Genomic DNA, 22,226 nt, shown 5'->3' with positions numbered 1-22,226 from the left:
CATGGACAAGTGCTACATGGGAACACTTCCTCTATCTAAGCATGTCCTCTTGCCTCTCTTCCCAGGTTCTTTTGCTGTAACAACATCCTCTACCAAGTCAGAACCTTACTGCGATCCCCAGTGCCATTTTCTCACTCACTCCTCACATTCAACCCAAGGCCAAGTCCCACTGAGTTGCCACTTCTCATTGCCCTGAGTGAGGGCTTTATCATCCCTTAAGGGATGCTTTCAACAACCATGTCTATCGATCTTGCGTTGCCCTGATCAAATTCAGTTTCATACCACGAGTGCCAGAGTGATCTCTGCAACATAGAAATCCAGCCATATCCCCTCCCTGGGGCAAAACTATTCAGTTTTACAGCATCTTGCTTTCCCTGCATTTCTACCCATGCACAGAGCTATTGTGAGCTAAGGATGCACATGTGTAAAATACCTTCAGTCCCTCTGGGGAAATGTAAGAGTGCTATTTTTATCATTTATTTATATTCTTAATTTTAAAAATTGAGATATAACTTACATAACATTGTTTAAGTTTAAGGTGTACAACATGATATGATACATTTATAATTTACATGATTATCACCCCATCACAAAATTATCATTTCTCTTTTATGGTGAGAACATTTAAGATCAAGTTAAGAGTGCTATTTTTAAACCTGTTTTTAGTACTGAAGTTAAAACAGTATCTTCTCCTATCTGTAATTTCACTGAACCTGAACTATTCTCTTTCTTGAGTAACCTGAATTAAAATGGGGAGGGGTACCTAGACCTTTTAGTTGCAGAGATAAAACTCATCCTTACCTCCCTTATTTGTCTTCCCAGAGTGAGAACCATACAAATGCCAAAATACAGGTTAGAGGGAAGGTTATTTAGTGATGGAGTCTTGCATGTACACTGACCTAGCCTGAATAACATAAGATTTCAGCCTTTTCCTGCTTTTTCTCCTTCTCCAAGGTAGTTCTTTTCTAGTTTTACCTTTTTAAGAGTCAGGTTTATTGGGGAATAATTCACATAAAATAAAATTTACCCCTTTACAGTGTATCGTTCAATGAGTTTTGTTGACTGTATACAGTCATGTAACTACTGCCTTAGTCAAGATATAGAACATTTCTGTCAAGTCCAAATGTCCCCTCATGCTCTTTGCAGTCAATCTCCTCACCTGCCTTCATTTCCTGGCAACATATGACCTGTTTTCCAGAATGCCATGTAGATGGAATCCTGTAATGTACAGCCCTTTGTGTCTGGCTTCTTATGCTTAGCATATTGCTTTTGAGATGAATTCATATTGTTGCATGTGTCTGTAGTTTGTTCTTTTTTTATTGCTGACTATTATTCTATGGTCTGGATGTAGACAATTTGTTTATTCACCTGTTGGCAAACATTTGGACTGTCTTCAGTCTTTAGCTATTATGAATAAAATTGTTTGAAATGTGAGAGTTTCTGTTGCTTTGTATGCTCACCAATGTTTGGTCATGTCAATTTTTAAAATTTTAAACATTCTAGTGGGTGTACAATGGTATCTTCTTGTGTTTTAAGTTACATTTACCTAAACTCAAATTAGCATCTTTTAATGAACTAATTTGCCATTCAGTTATATTCTTCGGTGAAAGTGTCTGTTTAAATATTTTGACCACTTTTTAGTTGGATTTTTAAATATTATTCTTATTGAGCTGTAAAAGTTTTTTGTAAGTATTCTGGATATAAGTCTCTTATCAGATATAGAATTTTCTAATAATTTTCCAAGTCTGTGGCTTTTTTTCATTTTCTTAACATTATTTTTATAACAACCTTATTGAGATATATTCATTTAACATCTCTTGAAGAGCAGAAATTTTTAATTTTGATGAAGTCCAATGTATTATTTTTTTCTTTTATGGTTTCTGATGTTTGTTGCCTATCTAAGAAACCTTTGCTTAACCCAAGGCAACAAGATTTTCTATGTTTTCTCAGAAGTTTTATAGTTTTGTTTCTTAACATTTAGGTCTATTATCTACTTCTAGTTAATTTTTGAGTGTGGTATGAAGTAAGAATCAAGGTTGATTTTTTTTTGGATCTCCAATTGTTCCAGCACCATTTTGTAAAAAAAAATATTTATTTTACATTTGGGTGTGTTGGGTATTCGTGGCTGTGCGGGCCTTCTCCGGTTGTGGCGAGAGGGGGCCACCCTTCTCTGCGGTGCCTGGGCTTCTCATTGCGGCCTCTCTTGTTGCGGAGCATGGGCTTTAGGCACGCGGGCTTCATTAGTTGTGGAGCGTGGGCTCAGCAGATGTGGTTTGCGGGCTCTAGAGCACAGGCACAGTAGTTGTGGCACACGGGCTCAGCTGTTCCCTGGCACGTGGGATCTTCTTGGACCAGGGATTGAACTCGTGTCCCCTGCATTGGCAAGCAGACTGCACCACCAGGGAAGCCTGCACCATTTGTTTTTGTTTTTTATAAATTTATTTATTTGGGGCTACATTGGGTCTTCGTTGCTATGCACAGACTTTCTCCAGTTGTGGCGAGTAGGGGCTACTCTTCGTTGCGGTGTGTGGGCTTCTCATTGCAGTGGCTTCTCTTGTTGTGGAACACAGGATCTAGGTGCGCAGGCTTCAGTAGTTGTGGCACGCAGGCTCAGTAGTTGTAGCTCGTGGGCTCTAGAACGTAGGCTCAGTAGTTGTGGCACACAGGCTTTGTTGTTCCACGGCATGTGGGATCTTCCCAGACCAGAGATAAAACCTGTGTCCCCTGCATTGACAGGTGGATTCTTAACCACTGCACCACCAGGGAAGTCCCCAGCACCATTTGTTGAAAAACTGTTGTTTCTCCATTGAATTACCTGGACACTTCTGTTGAAAATCAGTTGACTGTATTTTGGTAGATCTATTTCTGGACTCTGTGGTCTGTCCCTTTGATCTGTATTTCTATCTTTAGACGTATGCACTGTCTTGATTACTGTAGCTTTAGAATAAATCTTGAAATCAGAGTGATTTCGACTCCAACTCAACTCCTCCAACTTTGTTATTCTTTTTTCAAAAATCATTTCTAGGTCCTTTGCACTTCCCAAAACTTTTTAGATTCAGTTTGTTAATTTCTACGCCACCACCAACAACAAAAGCTGATCAATAGTTCAATTTGGGAAGAATTGACATGTTAACAATACTGACTCTTCCCATGCATGAGCATGATTTGTCTCTTGATTTGTTTAGTTCTTCCTTGATTTCTCTCAGCAATAAATCTACTTTTCGAGGTACAGCTCTTGCACATAGTTGATTATATTTATCTCTAAGTATTTCATGTATTTAATCTTTTGTGAGTGGTATTTTTAATATTTTCAATTTCCAATAGTTTGTTGCTAGTAAATAGAAAAACATCGTATTTTTTTTTTTTTTTTGCGGTACGCGGGCCTCTCACTGTTGTGGCCTCTCCCGCTGCAGAGCACAGGCTCCGGACGCGCAGGCCCAGCGGCCATGGCTCACGGGCCCAGCCGCTCCGCGGCACGTGGGATCCTCCCGGACCGGGACACGAACCCGTGTCCCCTGCATCGGCAGGCGGACTCTCAACCACTGCGCCACCAGGGAAGCCCCCAAAACATCGTATTTTTTATATTGACATTGTATCCTAAAACCTAGCTAAACTCATGTTTTTATTGTCATAACTATTTGTATTTTTGATTTCTTAGAATTTTCTATGCAGATGATTATGCCATTTACAATTAAAGACATTTTAACTTTTTTTTTTTTACAATCTATATACTTTTATTTATTTTCTTGTCTTATTGGACTAGCTAGGACCTCCAATATAATGGTGAAAAGAAGTTGTAAATGTGGGCATTCTTGCTTTGATCCCAATCTTAGGGGCAAAGCACTCAATATTTTACTGTTAAAAATGATGTTACAAATTTATTTTTTATAGATAAGGTTTGCCATATTGAGAAAATTTCCTTCTATTCCAAGTTTGCTGAAATTTTTTATAATGGATGGATGTTGAATTTTATAAATGCTTTTTTTACATTTATTGAGATAATTATACGATTTTACTATTTTTGTCTGTTGAGATTGTGAATTTACTGGTTGATTTTGAATGTTGAACCAACTTTGCTTTTCTGGAACATACCCAAGTGGATCATGACATATTATCCTTTTTATAGATTTCTGGATTCAATTTGCTAATATTTTGTTACTATGCTCATGAGAAATATTGGTCTATAGTTTTCTGTCTTATCTATCTTTGGTATATAGATAATGCTGGCCTCCTAAAATGAGTTGTGAAATCTTCCCACTTCTATTTTTCTGGAAAAATTTATGTAGAATAGGTGTTATTTCTTCATTAAGTGTTTGGTAAAATTCACCAGTAAAGCCTCCTGAATCTGGAGTCTGTTTCTTTAACAGGGCTACACAAGTTATCCATTTCTTTCTTTCTTTCTTTCTTTCTTTTTTTAAAATATTTATTTATTTGGCTGCTCCAGGTCTTAGTTGCAGCATGAGGGATCTTAGTTGTGGCATGCATGCGGGATCTAGTTCCCTGACCAGGGATCGAACCTGGGTCCCCTGCATTAGGAGCATGGTGTCTTAGCCACTGGACCAGCAGGGAACTCCCTATCCATTTCTTTTTCAGTGGGCTTTGGTAACTGGTGTCTTATTCTCTTGTGGTGGTCTTTGTGTGAGATGTTGGCATATTATAACAGCCTTCTGATTTCCCAGTTGCTATCAGTGATATTTGTTTATTCATACCATCTTTACTTATTGTGCCTCTTTATTTTTGTTCATTTAATGACTGCAATAAACAGATCACAATAAAATGAATCTGGTTGACAGTGAACACGTGGCAGGGGAAGTTTGGTGGTTGTGGCAGAGTAGAAGGCATTGTAGACTTTGGCTAAAAATTTTTATGTCATGAAAGAGAAGGATTTGCCTGATGACTTTGTCAGACAAATTTATCTCTTTTAAGTATTGGCTTTAAAAACAGGAGAAAAAAAGGGAAGTTGCCATAAAAATCTCCTTCCCAGCAAGCACTGGAAAAACCAAAGGGAAAAATAGCAGGACTTACAACATGATGTGCACAGAGTTATTTCTAAACAGGTTTTTTGTTTTTGTTTTTGTTTTTTTTGGCATTTTATAAGAAATAAGACTTTACCTTAGTGTTTATTTTGGAGTTAATGGCACATACTGAAATGATTGATTGGGAGTATTTTAAAACAAAACAGAAAGAACCCAACTGTCCCTTCAATTCCTTATCCCTAGCCTATGTTTAAATATTGTAAATAACCTTTGAAAATGTAACAGCCATATTCGTTGGAATAGCACTCAGTGATTTGAATGACCTATTTTACAAGCAACTTACCCTACAAGTTACTTTTCCATTTAAAATGTTTTCTTTGTTCATACTAAACCCCATTCTGTTTTCCCAAGGACAATTTGGTTACAAGTACAGCATAACCTACTTAATCTACTTTGGTTTAATTTACTTACAGGTAAAGTAGATATTTCTTCTCCTACCACCGTCAAAGGGTTTTTATAAGAGTAAAGTCAGATATATGCTATAATATATTGGTGAAAAAAGAGTAAAGGCATCATATAAAGACAAACTGATGATATTATATTGCTTTCCTGTATGGCAGGGCATGATCATTATAATTTAATGTGCTAGGAACAGAAAAGGCCTGTATGTGTGATCAGCTGGCCTTTTCACGTGGGATGTATATGGAGGTTGTCCTGTGGCTTCAGGAGGTGGCTACTGTTTGTATGGTTTAGAGCTTGCCTTTTGTAGCTCTGGTTGTAACATGCCTTTGGTTAAAGTTAGTCTCACCCATGATTGCCAATCTCCAGGTTGGTTCACTGGGTGCTGCTACTTCTCAGAATTCCATGACTAAGCCAGGAGTGGTGTTTGTTATTTACTAATAGGTATTTCTTCTGCCTGTTCTGCTTACCACATCATCATACCAGGCCTTGACCTTTGTGAACTCCTCTGGAAAATCAAACATACCTAGAAGCTGCCCCAGCTTAGGTCTAGTAACACCATCAATTGCTCTTTGGGAGGTTGTGGAACAGAGCTTGGAAGGTGATTTTAATGAGAAGGAAACATAACAGCTCATCAAATCCAGATTTTCCATGAGAAAACAAGAATCCAGAGAAGTTAAGGGTCTTGATTAAGGTCCCTTCTTCCAGGAAGCCTTTCTGGACTTCCCAAGGTGGTTGTACTGGTGCTTCCCAGCTGTTTGCAAAGCCACTCTTAATTCCTCCACAACTTTTCACTCTTTGCTAAAATGATTTCCTGGTGGTGTCTCTCACTAAGAGAGGGCTGAGTTACATTTGTTCACAAGGCCTAGAACATTTTAAGCCCTCATGAACATTTGTTGAGTGGCTGAGTCTCTCACTTACTAGCTACTAGGTACTACAGATGTGAAGTCAGGCTCATGGAAATTAAGGAGAAACTCCAGGAAAGCCCAAGCTCTTCTTGGTAGCAGATCAGAGTCTGTAGGCTAAGCCAAAGACTGAGCTGAGAAGCACATGTAAGCAAGGGAAGATGAAAAAATTAAAGGGAGCCAGTCCAGAAAGGAGCTGGTGAAAGTGTTTCAATTTCCCTACTTGTAGATGCATTTGTTTAATTGATTCATTCGGCAACTTTATATTGGGCATCTACTATGGACCAGGAGCTATTTCAGGCATTGGAGATACAGTAGTGAATAAAACAAAGTTCCTCTTATATTTCCAGTGGGAGAGAAACATTAAACAAATATCAAGTGAAAAATACTGATAACGTCAGGTAGTGATAAATGCTGGGATGGTAAATAAAGCAGGGGAAAGAAATAATCACTGATAAAAAAAAAGGAAGGTCTCTCTGAGCAAAGACCTGAACGAAGTGAGGGAGCGATGCCATGAGAATAATGGAGAAAGAGCATTTCAGAGAGAATAAGTACAAAGATCCTGAGGCAGGCTTGGTGTGTTTGAGAAACAAGGTGATCAGAAGTTTAGAGCAGCATGGGGAAGGAGAAAGATGAAGAAAATTCTTCTGCACTAGTGAAACTGTCCTTTCCAGCACCAGAGTGTTATGATTGGTGATCCTCTGACTATATAGACCAGTTCCAATAAAGAACGCCCCATACAGTGCTGAAACCAGACCTTTATCTCTCAGGAGTGCTCTATTGAAGACTATCCACCCTCTAGGACAAGGGTTCTCACCTGAGGTCAACAGGCCCCTGGGGGCTCACAGTAAGGCTTCATATGGTCAGTTAACCTCCTCCCCAATCTGTGCCTGCCTCCTGAACATTTTTCTGCAGATAAAGTCTTAGATGGAACCTGTCTGCAAATGCCTGCAGGACCAGGTAGGAATATAGAAGAATGAAATAGGCCAATGTGAGAACCCAGCCACACTTTGTTTGCCTATTAAACAGAGGAATATTCCTCACTTCCACAGAGAAATAAGCTCTCTCCCATTTGTCTTGAAATATTCAATCTTTTGGTTCTATTTTTAATTTCCTCACTCTGGTAGAGACTTAGGGCCAGAGAAATACTTCTTCACCATAAGAAAACCAGCAATGTAAGGGTGATGACAGATGGCAAGTAATGTTCAGTGCTGGGGATCCATAGAGGATGCGGAGGACTGTGGAGAATGGGAGGGGATGTACCTTCCAAAGGCGGCAGCCGCCACTATGCTTCTGCTGCTCACTGCCTTGAGGGAATGGGACCCCGTGTGGACAGGTCTTAGGACTGGTTAAGAGAAAGCAAAAATCTGGATCTCTTTGGGGGTGAAATCTCCAGAGATTTTATTTGGTTCACATTTTTTTTTTTAGAACCCTGGTAGACCACCCATAACACTCAGGGTCAAATATGGCCCATATGCAGGTGGTTTGTTGAACTCTGATCTATAGATTTTACCAGAATTTCTGAGAGATCTGTGACTTAACATTGACAACTACTGTCCTAGAACATGATTCCCTTCCACTTCTGTGGGTAGAAAGACCAAGGACACAGCCATCAACCATGTCCCGGGGTCCCAGAAGTCTAGGGGACAGCCATCTGCCTGGCTTCTCCCTCCCCCCATCCCTGACCCAGAGCACAGAAGCCAGCAGGATCTGCTCGTCTTCCTCTGTCCCCCAGTGAGTGTCCTCCACTATAGGGGTGGAGCAAGCAGGACATTGTAAAGGGAATTGGTACTGAGAAGCACCAGATGAAGTTTAAGAGATGCTCATTACTGTGAAAGGCAGCTCTCTTCTTTGTCTTCTCAATTCTCCACTCCACTCCCTCCCATACATCCCTCCACACCCAAACCACTACACCCCATGAGAGTATCTTTGATTACAAGTTACGGAAACCCAAATCAAACCCTGTGGGGAAAAAATAAACTCTTTCATTCCTGTATCTGAGAAGCCGAAGGGCAGTGCAGCTTCGGGCATGTTGGATTCAAGTGCTCAGGAATCTCTCCCTGTCACTCAAACATGAGCTCTGCTTTCTTCTCTGTTGCCTTTGTTCTTTGACAGACTCTCTCGAAGTGGTGGAAAAGTTGGCCTGCACGGTCATTACTGCTCATCATCTCAGAAGGGGAGGCACTTACATCAAGTCCTAAAAAAAATAATCTGCTTGGGCTGTGATACTGGACAAACCCCTGTGTCCAGGGGCATGGGGTACTCCTATTGGCTAGCCTGGGTCATGTGCTCTCCAGAAGAGTGGGTTCCAGAATCACAAGGAGCTTTGAAGGTGCTGAGTGTGAGTGTGTGTGTGTGAGTGTGTGTGTGAGTGTGAGTGTGTGTGTGTGTGTGTGTGTGTGTGTGTGGTGGTGGTGGTGGTGGTGAAATGGCAAACTCTAAAAGGAAGGGATGGTGGCCACTTAAAAGGGTACCTTCTACCCACAGGCACTTTAGATACAACAGTCAACGGTCATTCCCTCGGCCCCCAAACAAAACCCAAAAAGCTCTCTCTGCAACTCAGCAGAAGCTCAGTGCAGATTGCTCATCAATTCCAGTATCAGAACATCCGCACTGCAAAACCAAGAAGGTGCAGTTCGGGTTTGGTACACAGAGATTTTCAAGCCTTGGCAATTCCTCCACGCGGGCAACAGAAGACACTCTCCAGCTTTGTGAAAATCACTCTCCCTTCCCTCCCCAATTAGAATGAAAGTTCACTACTGCAGCCATGCACCTGCCCTGCTGAACAGAACAGATGTACTCCTGAAAATCTAGGAACAAACAGAATCACTGTTTTACCCTATACATTAAAAGCTGAAGGTGAACTCCAGGGAATCAACTAACGGGAAGTTCTTGGGCAGTGACCAGAGAGTGACTGTTGGGTTTCATATAGGCAAAAATAAGATAATCTTACCCCTAGGGAGAAAAATCCAAACTCACTGAGAGTAAAAGAATGAGAGTTGAAATAATAGCTAATCTTTATTATTTGCTAAGTGCCAAAGCACTTTTTATAGATTATCTCATGTAATTCTCACAATACCTCTATATGTTTAATTATTATCTCCATAAGAGGCTAAATCATTTGCCAAAGATTACATATGCAGCCAGCAGTGGCAGAGTGAGGATTCATGCCTGGGCAGTTTAACTTTAAAGCCATTCTGATGGAGCATCAATTCATTCATTCTACAGTCATGTGGAGTGCCTACTACATGTTGGGAACTCTTCAAGGTGCTGAGATATATAGCTGTACACAATGTAGATACAAATACAGATATATGTCCTCGTGAAACTTACATTCTTGTGGGGGAGAAAGATAGGAAACTGGACCAATGGATAAAACATAAACTAGGTTAGATAGTGATCAGTGTAAGGGAAACAACTATGGCATGGAGGCAAGAGAAGTGGGGGGGAGGGGTGGATTCTGAACAGTCAAGTCTCACTAAGAAGGTGACACTGAATAAAGATCTGAGGAAGTGAGGGAGTGAACCATGCAGATTATCTGGAGGAAGAGCATAATAGGTAGAGGAAACAGCAAAGACAAAGGCCCTGAGGAAAGAGCAAGGGCAGCATGCGCTACCAATAGCAAGAAGTCCAGTGTGACTTGAGCATTGTGATCAAGGAACAGAACAGGAGGGGATGAGATCAGAGGTACCAGATCTTCTAGGGTCTTGCAAGTGGCTGTTAGTGTTTTGTCTTTTACTCTGGTGCAATGCAGCCACTTGGGTTAGAGCAGAGGAGGGACGTAAAATGACTTAGTTTAAACAGGATCTCTCTCACTGCTCTGTCAGAAATAGCCTATTGGGGAGCAAGGAGGCCAAGAGGGAGGCTGCAGCAGTAAGCTGGGTAGACATGGAGGTGGCCTGGACTAGTGTGCAGTGGAGATGCGGCAAGTGCTTCCATTCTGGGTTTATTGTGAAATCAGAATCAGAGGATTAGCTGACAGGTGAGATGTGGTTGTGTGTGAGAAAGGGCAGTCAAAGATGGCTCTAAGGCTGTTGGCTGGCCTGAGCAACTGAAGAATGGAATTGACATTTTCAGAGATGGGGAAGGGTGCAGGAGGGATGGCTTTGTTTTTATTTTCTTTTTAAGGGTGGGGGGGGAAGGGTTATCTAGGCCCCATTTTGGGACCTATTAAATGGGAGATACCGATTAGACATCTAAAGGGTAATGCCGGGTGGCAGGTCTGGGGTTCAGCAGGGCAGTCCATCAGCTCTACAAACTATACTCTACCCCCTGAGAGTAAGTGAAGACACCTGCATGCAATTTTGGGAAACTGATGGCTGTATCAGAAATACTAGAACAGTATTAAGGAAAGTCAAATTTAAAAATTCACCCACATCCTGCCACCCTAAAAACAGCTGCTTTTATTTCTTCTCATTCTGTTTTTGCCCACATGCATACATACTTCTATAATGTCAAAATCATAGCATGGATACAATTTCATATTGTACTTTTTTTCACTTAACATGATCTCATAAATATTTTCCTAAGTGGCTCCCATATGTGCTTCCTGGGGCCAATAAAATGCAGGGCATTGCTGAGACCTTTCAGAAACAAAAGTTAAAAATCCTACTTTGGTACAAAGCTTGGTGCCCCTACAGCTGGCATTGTGTTTATTGCAATCTTTGTGGACAGTGACTCTCTGTGGATGTGACTTTGAGCTGGGCCCTGAATGAAGAGAGTCTGCCATGCACCCAGTCTGGGGAGGGGCATTCCAGGAAGTGAGGAGGGTGTGTGCAAAGGTCCTTAGGAAGCCACAGGAAAGCACGTTAAGAAGTGCTGCTGGCAGATCCATTTCAATTGACAATTAAATAGAAATTATTTTATCTTTGTAAAATTTTAAAAATATCTTTAAACTACAGAAAAGTGGGTGCACCCTTCTTCTGGGATGCTCTACCAAGGAAGGAGAGGTCAAATGGAATAATTTAGAGCATAATGAACCCTAGTAGATGTAGTGGCTCCTAAAGGTTCTGGGCCTCAGACTGGACACAAACTCCACATGGAATCTTATTTTTTCATTCATACCAGTCCGTCACCGAGAACCAGAGTCCAGTCCCTTAATTTTATAGAAAAGGTCTAGGGTCCAAGGACGATAAGCGACTTGTGCAAAATTATTCATCTCCATTATAGAGGGTTTTAACTAGGATTCAATTAGCTCTGCCCTCCAGATCAGACTCTGCCCTCCAGATCAGACTCTAAGAAACAAAACATGATTCAGTGCACGCGACTCCATCGTTGACAAAACCCTTTGTTAGCTGGGAAATGCAACCCCCCTTCCTCTCCAGCTAATCTGCCTATCATTTGCATAATTATTTACTCAAAAGCAGGAAAATTATTGAGAAAAACCGTTTGTCCAGGACTCCCGGCCTGAAGGCAGGAGCTGGTTTATGCTTCCTCGCAGAGCCAGCAGGGGGGTGCACCAGGCAAGGTTTGTGAGCCGCGCCTTCCCCTACGCCCCCTCCCCTTTCCTCGCCCAACTTCCCTATGGCCAACGCTTCAACTAAAAGTGGCCATTGACCTTTCAAGCTTTTGAATAGTGATGCAATAGGATAGTATTTCAAAGAAAAATGGTTATCGAAATTTTGGATCCGGTTTTCCCATGAGTGTTAATGGTTTTTAAAAAGTAGGTCACATTTAAAGTAGGTCACATTTCGGAGGCGGACGTGCAGGGAAGGAGATGAGTTTCAACTGAGGCCAGGTGGCCTTCAACTAGGTGGGAGGAGGTGAGGGTCCCTGGGCAGGGAAGAAGAGCTGGGATCTTTCCGCATTTCCGGGCCCCGGGTGCAAGCTCTGCGGGAAATCGCAGAGTCGAGCGCTCTCGGCCTGCGGACACCGAGACGGGCCGGCCAGGACCACCAGGGCGCGCGGGTCTGGGCGCCCCCTCCGCGATCGGCGCAGGTGAGCCGGAGGGCCGCCGGGTGGCCGGAAGGAGACTACGGAGTGGCGAGGAGGAGGAAGGGACGGAGGAGCCGGGCTGGGCCGGTGCGGGAGACAGCGAGCAAGACCGCCACGGGGAGGAGACAGAGCGGCCGGCGCCGTTTAACGAGGCGCCGCTCTACGCCCGCTGGCAGCCTTCTAGGACCGGACCCGAGAGGACCGCCATCAGCCCGCTCCCTCCGGGTCCCGGGCGTGGGCGCGGGGGTGCTGAAGAGGGAGCTCTCCCACTCCATTAATGTATCTTAGAGCGGGAGGGGCCCTTTCCGAGGATCTCTAGTTTCTCCAGCCACCACCACCCCGAAAATGTGCGGCCTGGAAAGTCGCCTAGAGAAGGCGCGGAGGGGATGGAAAAGACAACCAGCCGCGGCGGGCCGAGGGGCGAGAACGTTTGCTAACCGCTCGACTCCGGCGCACAGCTTGCATGGGTTGGGCGCAAGCTCCAGCCGCCGAAACCGGGACGGTGATGGCCTGGTTCTTCTCCTGCGCGTCTCCGAGAACTCCGGGGCGTGGGGTCAGAGGAGGGCGGATTCCCAGGCATCCACCCCGCCCTGGCCGGCACCCGAACGCTCTGAGCCCGTCTCTCCTGAAGCCTGCGCATTAGCACCGGAGTCTCTTTAAAGCAGTAGCGGGGGCCGCGGTCACGTGAGGTGGATTCCTGGAAAGTTCCTGGAAAGCGGCCTCCGCAGCCGCGGGGCGGGGCGCACGAGGAGCGCGGACTAGGGAGAGAGGCGGGGAGCGAGGGAGGCGCGTAGGTCTGGGAAGTCGCGCGCACACAGCGCTCCGGGGACAGACATTTAACTCTTGTCTAGTCTCGCCGCCGCCGCGGCTCGCGGGCCTTGGGCTTCCCTTGAAGCATGAGCCTTCTCGCCCGCCGCCACTGGCACTGCGCGGGCCGCGGACAGTGCGCGCCGGGGCCCCGGGCGCACAGCCTCAGGATCCCCGTCGCCTACAGCTGGGGCGCCGGAGGAGCTCGGGCAGGGGCCCGCGGCAGGTATCGGGCCGGGGAGCTCAAGGGCTCCGCCCCTAGGAGGGCTGGGGAGGGCACTGGGGCGCGGCCGAGAGAGCGGGGCAGCCTTGGCTTCCGCAGTTTCGAGCCTCTGGGCTAGAGAGCCCGAGCTGCAGCTCTGCCCCGAGACTGGAGCTACTGCCTGCTTTCTCCAGTTCTTTCCCGGCGTCTGGAAGTCTCCAGAGTTTTTGTTTTTGTTTTTCCTCCCCTAAACTGCCATCCAGATTAATAATCCTCCTAATAAGCTGATCTCCCGCTCCTCCCCACCCGCCTACCTCCCGCCCTCTTTCCTCCCTCCCTCTCTCCTTCTCATCTCCTTGGTTGCAGCCGGAGGGAACCCAGCAGCTGCCCCGGGTCGGGGGTGTCCGAGCCCGGAGGGGGTGTTAGAGCCCGGCGAATCGAGGCGATGGTCCCCGGGGCTCACGTTTGCCCTCTGTGCAGAGAACTCCGGCCGCCCCCGCCGCTGAGCACAGGGCTCGTCACATCCCCAGGCATCTCATTCCCGAATTAAAAGTCAACAGGGGAAACTCGGGCAGACACCCCTCCTCCCGGGCCCCTCCCGGCTCCCCCGCCCCATGCCTGCTGGGGAGGCTGCCTGGTGCGGAGGCGGCAGCGGCGGCCGAGGCCGAGGTAAGGGCTCAGCGTGGGTTGTCTAGCACGTCCCGCAGCGCTCTCTGCCGCCTGCTCGGCCCCCGGCTCGGGTCAGGGCTCGGAGCCCCCGCGCGGGCTGCGCGCTCGGGCAGATTCCTCGACAGCGCTCGCGGCGGCAACAGCAGCCTCAGCCGCCCGGCCTCGGGAGCGGCAGCCACGGCGCCCCCAACCCCTGCCCCAAGCGAGCTCCGGGAAGCGGGGGGAGGGGAGGGAGGCAGCCTCTCCTGCTGTGTTGCGGCAGCTCCCGCACCTCCGCGTCCCGGGCTGCAGTCTCTGCCCGGGAAGCCCCGCGGCGCTGTAGGGCCGGGAACTAGGTTTGTGCGGGGTGCTTCCTCCTGGGGCTCCCCGGGCTGTGCGGAGTGTGAGATAGGAATGCCAAATGGGGACCTCTCCTGTTCTTTCCTTTTTACATTTTTCTACTTGTCCTTGACTGAGGCCTGTTTACCACCGTACCCGCAGGTGACTCTTTGCTCTTCTCATCTCCTTGTCTGCGATTTCAGCGAGCAGCCCTGGGCGGGAAATAAGCCGGTTCGCCACCCTCATCCAGTCCCCCGCCCCAACTCTTGCGTCTTGGATCCCTGCTCTCTCTTTATCCTTCTTTCTCTAGAACGGGCCAGGGCAGTAACTGGATGCTCGGGGTTAAATGGTTCAGGAGCGCAGACGCGGAGGATTCCCGGGATTTTCCACGTCTCTGTCCCTCCACCCACGCCCTGGCCGCAGGGGTCCAGTTCCGACTGACCCAACCCTCCACTTTCTCTTTGCAGGCAAACTGTGCGTGACCGCGCCTGCGGGGGATTTTGCTATCCGTGCACCGGGACCCGGGGAGGAAGAACCAGCGGCTCCCCATTACCTCCCCCTCCATTTCCATTTCGCGGACCCCTCAGGGACTCGTTTTGGGGTTTCCACTGACTTCTAAGAAGGACGCGTGCCCCTCTCTGACCCCAGCTCGGGCGGCCACCTGTCTTTGCCGCGGTGACCCTTCTCCCATGACCCTGCGGTGCCTCGAGCCCTCCGGGAATGGCGCGGAAGGGACGCAGAGCCATTGGGGGACCTCGGGGTCGGCGGAGGAGCCGTCCCCGGAGGCGGCGCGTCTGGCGAAGGCCCTGCGGGAACTTAGTCACACAGGTAGGGAGCGGACCGGCCGCAATGCGTGCGAGAAGGGGGCGCCTCCCCAAAGACAAGGATGCGGTTGTGCTAGCGAGGCTGGGAAGCAATCGCTACCCTCCCCGCCCCAGATCAGGGAACCGCGGGGAGAATGCCCCTACGGACCTGGATCCTTGGAATGCGAAAGAAAAGTGGTTCTCGGGGGACTCAAAGGCCTAGGGGAGGTTAGAGCGCTAGAAGGGCTCTTTGGAAATAGACTCTTAGGGCGCTGGAATTTTTGCTATTTTCCGCGGCCGTTTGGGGGTCGGCACTCGGGCTCGAACCTTAGCCGGAGAAAGTGCCCGGCTCCTTTCCTGTCCGCGGGGTGAGAGGGCGGCGAGTGGGCGCTGCGCTGCCCGCAGCTTCAGCTGCATCTGGCTCCCGGGCCGGGCAGCCGCTGCAGCCTGGAATCTTGGCGGCCAAGTTCGGGGACCGACTGATTGCCGCTCAGGACTGCCGCAAAGCCGGGAGGAGGGCGGGCTGCGAAGCCCCAGCCGAGCTTGGCCTCGCTTGTTTCAAGTGCAGTCTTGCGCTTTGCGCGGCTCGCTGTCGTCTCTCGACATCTGAAAGAAGAAAAGATGGAAAAAAAGATTCTGGCAAACCTGCAGGCTTTCAAAATCAGGATCCTCAAAGCTTACGTTTGGGGCAAAGTTGAAGTTTTGGTAGCAGTAGGGAGAAGGAAAAGTTCCTTCACTTGCGGTTCCGGTCTTTCCGTGCAGGCCACGGGCTTTCCCTCAGCGGGAGGAACCGGCAGATTGCAGGTACCCGAGCAAGTTTTTTTTTTGGAGGGGGGGAGCATTGTTCAAACTTTTAAACTGTAAGATGTTGCTAAGTCACTTTTGAAAACGGGATGGGAGATGGAACTGGCAGGTAGACTCGAGAATGCTGGGGAGACCGACGGTTGTGATTGGATTTGAATTAGGGCAAAGTCCAAAAGAGTTTATGGAAGACTGTAAACTGGAAGTACTAACTATCAATTGGGCTTTCTCTCATTTCTCAATGACTGATAAGGTAGTTGTAATCAAAGCAGCGAACAGAAGCTATTGTATCATACTAGAACTGCCCTCTTAAAACAAGTAAATAGCGGTGCTTTACGGGACTTTGAAAAGAGATATGGACGCAGCCGCTAACAGATTTGGGGAGGGTGGGAGTGGACACCAACCATTCAGAAAGTTGCTTCTTTTTATCTTGTTGGTATTAACTGGAGTTGGGTTTTCCACTTTTTTAAGGGCATGGCTTTTATTTCTAACTTCTGACTTAATTTACATTAAATCTTTGATTTCACTTGACTAGTGGAGAAGCATCATGCCCGGTCAGCCAGTGTGTCATACTGCAAACATTCTTTTGTTTCGTTAGGAGAAAGTCTTAAGAGAGTTTAAAGAACAGCTACAGAAAGTTACTTTTAAAAAAGAAAACTGGCTTGCAGTTTGTTCAGAAAATAAAATGGACCTATGTTTTCATCAGATTTCTATAGAAAGTATTTATGGTAGCCTCTGGTAAACTTTCACACACTTCTTTTTAGAGCTAGAAAAATTGTTGCCAAGTATTTACCCTATTTTAAAAATTCTCTATAATAACTATTTTACTCTCTTTTCTTTTTCTTTTGAACAAAAACCCCAGGTTGGTACTGGGGAAGTATGACTGTTAATGAAGCCAAAGAGAAATTAAAAGAGGCACCAGAAGGAACTTTCTTGATTAGAGATAGTTCGCATTCAGACTACCTACTAACAATATCTGTTAAAACATCAGCTGGACCAACTAATCTTCGCATCGAATACCAAGATGGGAAATTTAGATTGGACTCTATCATATGTGTCAAGTCCAAGCTTAAACAATTTGACAGTGTGGTTCATCTGATCGACTACTATGTTCAGATGTGCAAGGATAAGCGGATGGGCCCAGAAGCCCCCCGGAACGGCACTGTTCACCTTTATCTGACCAAACCGCTCTACACATCAGCACCACCTCTGCAGCATCTCTGTAGACTCACCATTAACAAATGTACCGGTACCATCTGGGGACTGCCTTTACCAACAAGACTAAAAGATTACTTGGAAGAATATAAATTCCAGGTATAAGTGTTTCTCTTTTTCTAAACATGCCTCCTATAGAGTATCTCCGAAAGCAGCTATGTAAAAAGAGAACCAAAACTTGAGTGACGGCTCTGGATAACTACGCAGAATTCTAAGAACAGCTGAAGCCAATCTAATTTAAATGTGTGGAGGGGTAGCTAGGTATTTAAAGTTCCCCCAGATATTTTCACCTGAGTGATGCTTCCCTTCCTAAGGCTGACCAAGACCAGTTTATCCTTTTAAGTTAAAAATAAAACGTCCCAAGTAAAGGCTGAAGGAACACTTTATCAGAACTCTGCCTTTCCGAGGTTCCTGTTAGGTGGAAGGTGCCAGCACCGGCAGTAGAGAAGGAGCTCCACTTAGGAGTGCTGAAGAAGTGGAAGGAACCAAACTGACACAGGCTTAACTTCCAGTTTGTATGCCTGGTGATCAGAGTCTATTTTAGGACATTTGATACTTTGCATTCTGATGTACTTAGGAGATTTGTTAAACAGATATGCTTGTGAGTATTTATCCTTCATTTTATGCAATTAACCAAATCAACCAAAAACAGTGACCATGAAATCCTGTATTTGTCTTTTTACTACATGTATGAACTCTCTCATGTGAATGAGTACTGTAGTAATCCATTTCAAGGGAGCCTTATTTCAGAAATATTTCAAACTGGTGCAAATGGAAAAGACTTCTTTTCCTTTAAGGCTAAAGACAAGAATGTCATGCTATACAGGTGCAACTCAATCCCTGTTAATAAAACCACGTAGATAGAGACATTTTACCCTTTGAAGTAGCTGTGTCCCACAACCTGTTGCCATTGATTTTTCAGAAATGGCTTTAGAAATTTCCAAGTGGTCTAACCATGGACATTAGCAATTGTCTCCCTTCTACCATGTAGAATACTCTGACTTAATTTTCTTCCAGATATAGGGGGATACCTGCCTGTTTTTCAAAGTGTTTATTTACTGCTGTTACTATTTGATTAGAATGTATTAAATAAAAAAACCTGACTTTCACAAGTTGCACTTAATTACTTTGAATCGGAGAGGACATACACTTTCATGGTAATAGAGGGTTGCCATAAAAACTTACGTCAAGTGAAATAACTAAGTATTCAGCCAGAGGTAGAACGTTACTTGCCCTTCTCTAAAGTTACAGGTCACACTTGCCCTTTGCATTTTGGAAAGCATGGTTTAGAAACTACAAGAATTGCCAAGTGGCCTGGTCTTTTACAACTTGAAAAGGCATAATCCTAACGCCGGTTGTGTTTCCGAAAAACCTGGTTTAGAAATTACAAAAATTTTTACAGGTTGAATAGGCACAATACAAAGTAAGAGTTTTATGGCTTTTTTTTTTTTTTTTTTGCCACACGGTCTCACGACTGTTGCAAATGCACCATCTTTTCTGGAGTTCAGACATTATTCATTTTGCTGCCTTTAAAACAAAATGTGCTGCATAGCTGCATACTATGGTGTGTCACTGGGAAGGTGAGCCTAGTATATGATGTGTGTGCCCCAAGGGAACAAGAAAATTCAGTTATAAATTATAGTAAAACCTGCTAATCGCATATCGTGAAAATATGAATATTTTCATGAAGCTCTTAAAAACCGGTTTTGTGCCTGGAAGGAAAACATAACTGTGCGTGTCCAAACAGCAGAGCCAAACACAAAAGATTGCTAGGTGTGCCTTAGGAAGAATTTATTTGTAACCTAAAATTTACAGAAGAGCTAGACTTTTAAGGTCTGGTCTCTGATGGGGAGGTAACCTTCTCATTAGGATTCTCAGAGTCTGTGCTTTATTTACCCTCTTTTTCCACCAAGAACCATTGTGTGGTGTGGGACGTTTGGCTTTTCTGGCAAAACTTCCACACGATCGGTGCCAAGGGGCTTTGTGGAATTTCTTTAAGGTCTTTTGCATTTCTGTCCTCGTTGTTTCAAACACTCTGCTACCTCTCAGTTATTGAGAGTTGGATGTATAGTGGGGTGTGAGTACCCGTGGCATTGTGGAAGGTTCTTCTTAATGGCTATCAAGTGACTGATTACAAGAAAACCAGAGGACAGCAAAAACATCTCTGGATTGTGCTGTGGAACTATTGTTGCCTTATGTTTCGATCTTCCCTATTCCAAGTAAGTCAGTAAGCATCAGGAAACAGTTCCCCCCCCACCCCATTTTTTTGGTTTTGTTTTGTTGTTTGTGTGTTGTTGTTTTTACAGTTAGTAACATCATTGATTTATTGAGTTTACTGTGTCCCAGATGCTCGCTCAGCACGTTCCATGCATTATCTCATTTAATCGTCACACTGAGCACAGTACAGTGATTACAGGAGGTATACCTTCTAATTTGTGAGTGAGGAGGCATTCCAGGAATATCCTAGTCCTTTTTATTCCTGGAGAGGAATTACGAAGAGCAATTTACTGCTATTTCTACATTGATCCAGATGAACAAGTTAGAGCAGGCTGTAAGAGGAACCCTCAGCCTTTTTACCGGTGCCTCAACGGGAAAAGTATAGGTATCTTAATTAGCGTTGTGCTCTGTGGGATTGGAGCTAGCTTGGCCTAGTGGTTTTTTCCTAGTGTCGGGGTGGGTCAGGAGGGGGTTAACTGTTTTACCTGCTGTCTGGTAAGTGATGCCAGTTACCAATTATCGGTCACCCCATTTTACAGACTGGCCAACAAAAGAGTTAAGATTGTACACTTGTCTAAATTATTCTCAACAGAATCAGAAAAAATATCAGTGTTCTCCTTTTATGAAGGGCAGTTTGGGGCATCAGTAAGCGTTTGTTACTGTCGTTATTGTTGAGGAATATAGTATACAGGGCTTACATCTCCACAGATTTAAAATATTTTGATCTGAGTTCCCATTCTGAGCAGAGTTGAGGCGGTGGAGTTTTTCATTCCATCTCAGTGGGCACTGGGGACTGCTTTTTAGGGACTTGGAGGTTTTTTAGGGCTTTGGACAGTGGAGAAAAGGCGGTTCAGCTTATGAGCTGAGAGGTCTTTTCTGGCGTGTCAATAAGAAAGTCTTGACTTCATAGCAATTATGTAATCCAAATAGGTAACAGAATGGGACAGTTGTTTGGGACTGTTTATTTTCTTGGGAAGGATTTTTCTCTGCTTTTAGAAAATTGTACTCTGGGAGGAGGGTAGGAGAGAGACACGTCATCAAATAATCCATGGGATGGAATGTCCCAGGACCAGGCCGTGCCCTTCTCAGCTGAGGGTTTAGGCACAAGGACTGGGGGTGGAGTGGCAGTGGTGACATCTAACAGCTAGGCAGAGGCCCTCCTGTGTCCGAGGTTTCTAGCCTTTGGAGCAAAAAAGTGTTGTCATTCATTCTAGGCCTTTTGTTTACTAAGTGGCCTGCATTCTCCTCTCCCAGTTTTTTCACTTCCTAGAATAAAGCTTGAAATCACTTTTCAGATGACATAATTTAGTTCCATCATTTTACTGAGGAAGACACCCAGCCCCGGGGAGATCAGGAGAATCGCGTGCACATGTACACAGAGACACACACACCATCAACCCAGCAAGTCAAGGGCGGAGTCCATATTGGAACACAGATATTTTAAACTCAGGTTTAGTATTTGTAAAAGCTGCACCCTCCTACCCTTTGTTTCGATCATCAGTACTTTTCTTTGGCGACCCTGTACGCCCTACAGTTCTTTGAACATTGGGTTTTCCTTCCTTTGGAATTTAGACAGCGGGCCTTGGGAATACTCTGCGGGCTAATTCCCGGTTCTTGGCTCCTTCCACCGAACTCTGGAAGAATCAGCTTCTGCTGGTTTCCATATTTTGATTCACATCAGAGTTTTGCATTAATTTTTAACTCCTCAACGTTTCTAATCTACTTGCTGTTTTAAAATCGAAACCCTGCCATCCATGCTGTTTTGTGATCTCATTTTTGCCTCTGCCAGATGTGACTCACGCCCAGCTGGTGACGCCTGTTGGCCCAGTCAATGCCTACCCTCCTGTCCTCACCAGGGGAGCCATTCTTTCTTTCGCCCACTCTTGGTCCTAATGGCTCAGTTCATTCCTACCTTACTTTCCCCCTTTGGTAGCATGAGGTTGCTCTGTTTGCTTGTCTGACCCAGCCCTGCTGGCCAGATCATACTCCAGTGAAAGGGGGTAGTTAATTACCTTCTCCCAGAGTTGGGTAACTGAGTGATTTAGGATCGGTAAGATTAAATCTGACTCTTTGTCTCATTCTTTGATTCCTTTCAGGTTTTGAAACAAGTAGCCAGCCCCAAATGCCACGCTTTTGTCATGTGCATTTTTTAACTCTTTTTATGTAAAGTATCAGAAGCTGCTTCTTCACTAAGTTGCCCTTCATTTGAATGGAATGGAAATACCCTCTGTTGCTTCCCTTCTGGATATCTATCTGTAAAAATGAATCTGTGATAGTTTCGTTTCACTCTCCTATGTAGGCATGGTTTTCTTGTATTCTCATCTTCACATATTTTTGATGTTTCTAATTTTTTCCTCTATGTGGCTTGAGTTCAGGTTACTTTATTACTAAAGTAAAGTAACAGCTGTTGCCACAGAAGCTTCTTAAAAGCCCCAGAGTACCAAATGCCTAGATAGTAAGTCAGCTGAAATCATGGAGCAAAACCTGGATATTCCTTCGGGAGCTTTGTCAACGAGAGAGGCTGGATCACACGAGTGTTGTCACGGAGAATGGGGTTGCATCAATAAACATCTACTGAGCCATGAAACTGCTTTCATAGACAATTCTCACTCTGAACTGCATCCTTAACTTATAGGAACTCTGACTTGCCCTAGAGATCAGGAGCATATTTCGTGAAGTATTATTACTCATGTAGTGCTGCCTCTGTTAAAAACAGAGGGAAGGGGAAGGCAAGCCAGAGTCCTAGTGAGAGGGAAGGAAATATTGCCAGCTGCCTTCCTCTTCTGTCTAAGCATAGATACCACCCAAGGAGCCCCTTTCCTATGGCAGAGAGAGTGAGCCTTCATCACAGAGCTTCATAAAATTTATATCTCTCCAGTTTCCAACCACGTTAAGATAAAAACTTACATTTTGCTAAACG

The 22,226-nt window shown here is 45.3% G+C and overlaps 1 protein-coding gene across 3 annotated transcripts in view; it reads left to right on the top strand.

Annotated features, from left to right (window-relative positions):
• SOCS2 (suppressor of cytokine signaling 2) overlaps positions 1-18,201 on the top strand; it is a 31,224-nt gene extending 13,023 nt beyond the window's left edge. Inside the window, exons 1-3 of one of the 3 annotated variants that reach the window (XM_060165304.1) lie at positions 12,364-13,307; positions 14,738-15,098; positions 16,737-18,201. In XM_060165304.1, the coding sequence (XP_060021287.1) occupies positions 14,960-15,098; positions 16,737-17,194 (597 nt within the window). In that variant the 5' untranslated portion in view covers positions 12,364-13,307; positions 14,738-14,959 and the 3' untranslated portion in view covers positions 17,195-18,201. Of the gene's footprint in view, positions 1-12,363; positions 13,308-13,339; positions 13,953-14,737; positions 15,099-16,736 lie in introns of those variants that run through there. The other 2 variants (XM_060165305.1, XM_060165306.1) reach the window with 2 other exon arrangements.
• Positions 18,202-22,226: the final 4,025 nt, after the last annotated feature.

This window comes from Lagenorhynchus albirostris, chromosome 11 (assembly GCF_949774975.1).
Source record: "Lagenorhynchus albirostris chromosome 11, mLagAlb1.1, whole genome shotgun sequence".
NCBI classification, from domain to species: Eukaryota; Metazoa; Chordata; class Mammalia; order Artiodactyla; family Delphinidae; genus Lagenorhynchus; species Lagenorhynchus albirostris.
Note: the sequence above shows the minus strand (reverse complement) of the source record. Positions and strands in the feature narration are given on the sequence as shown.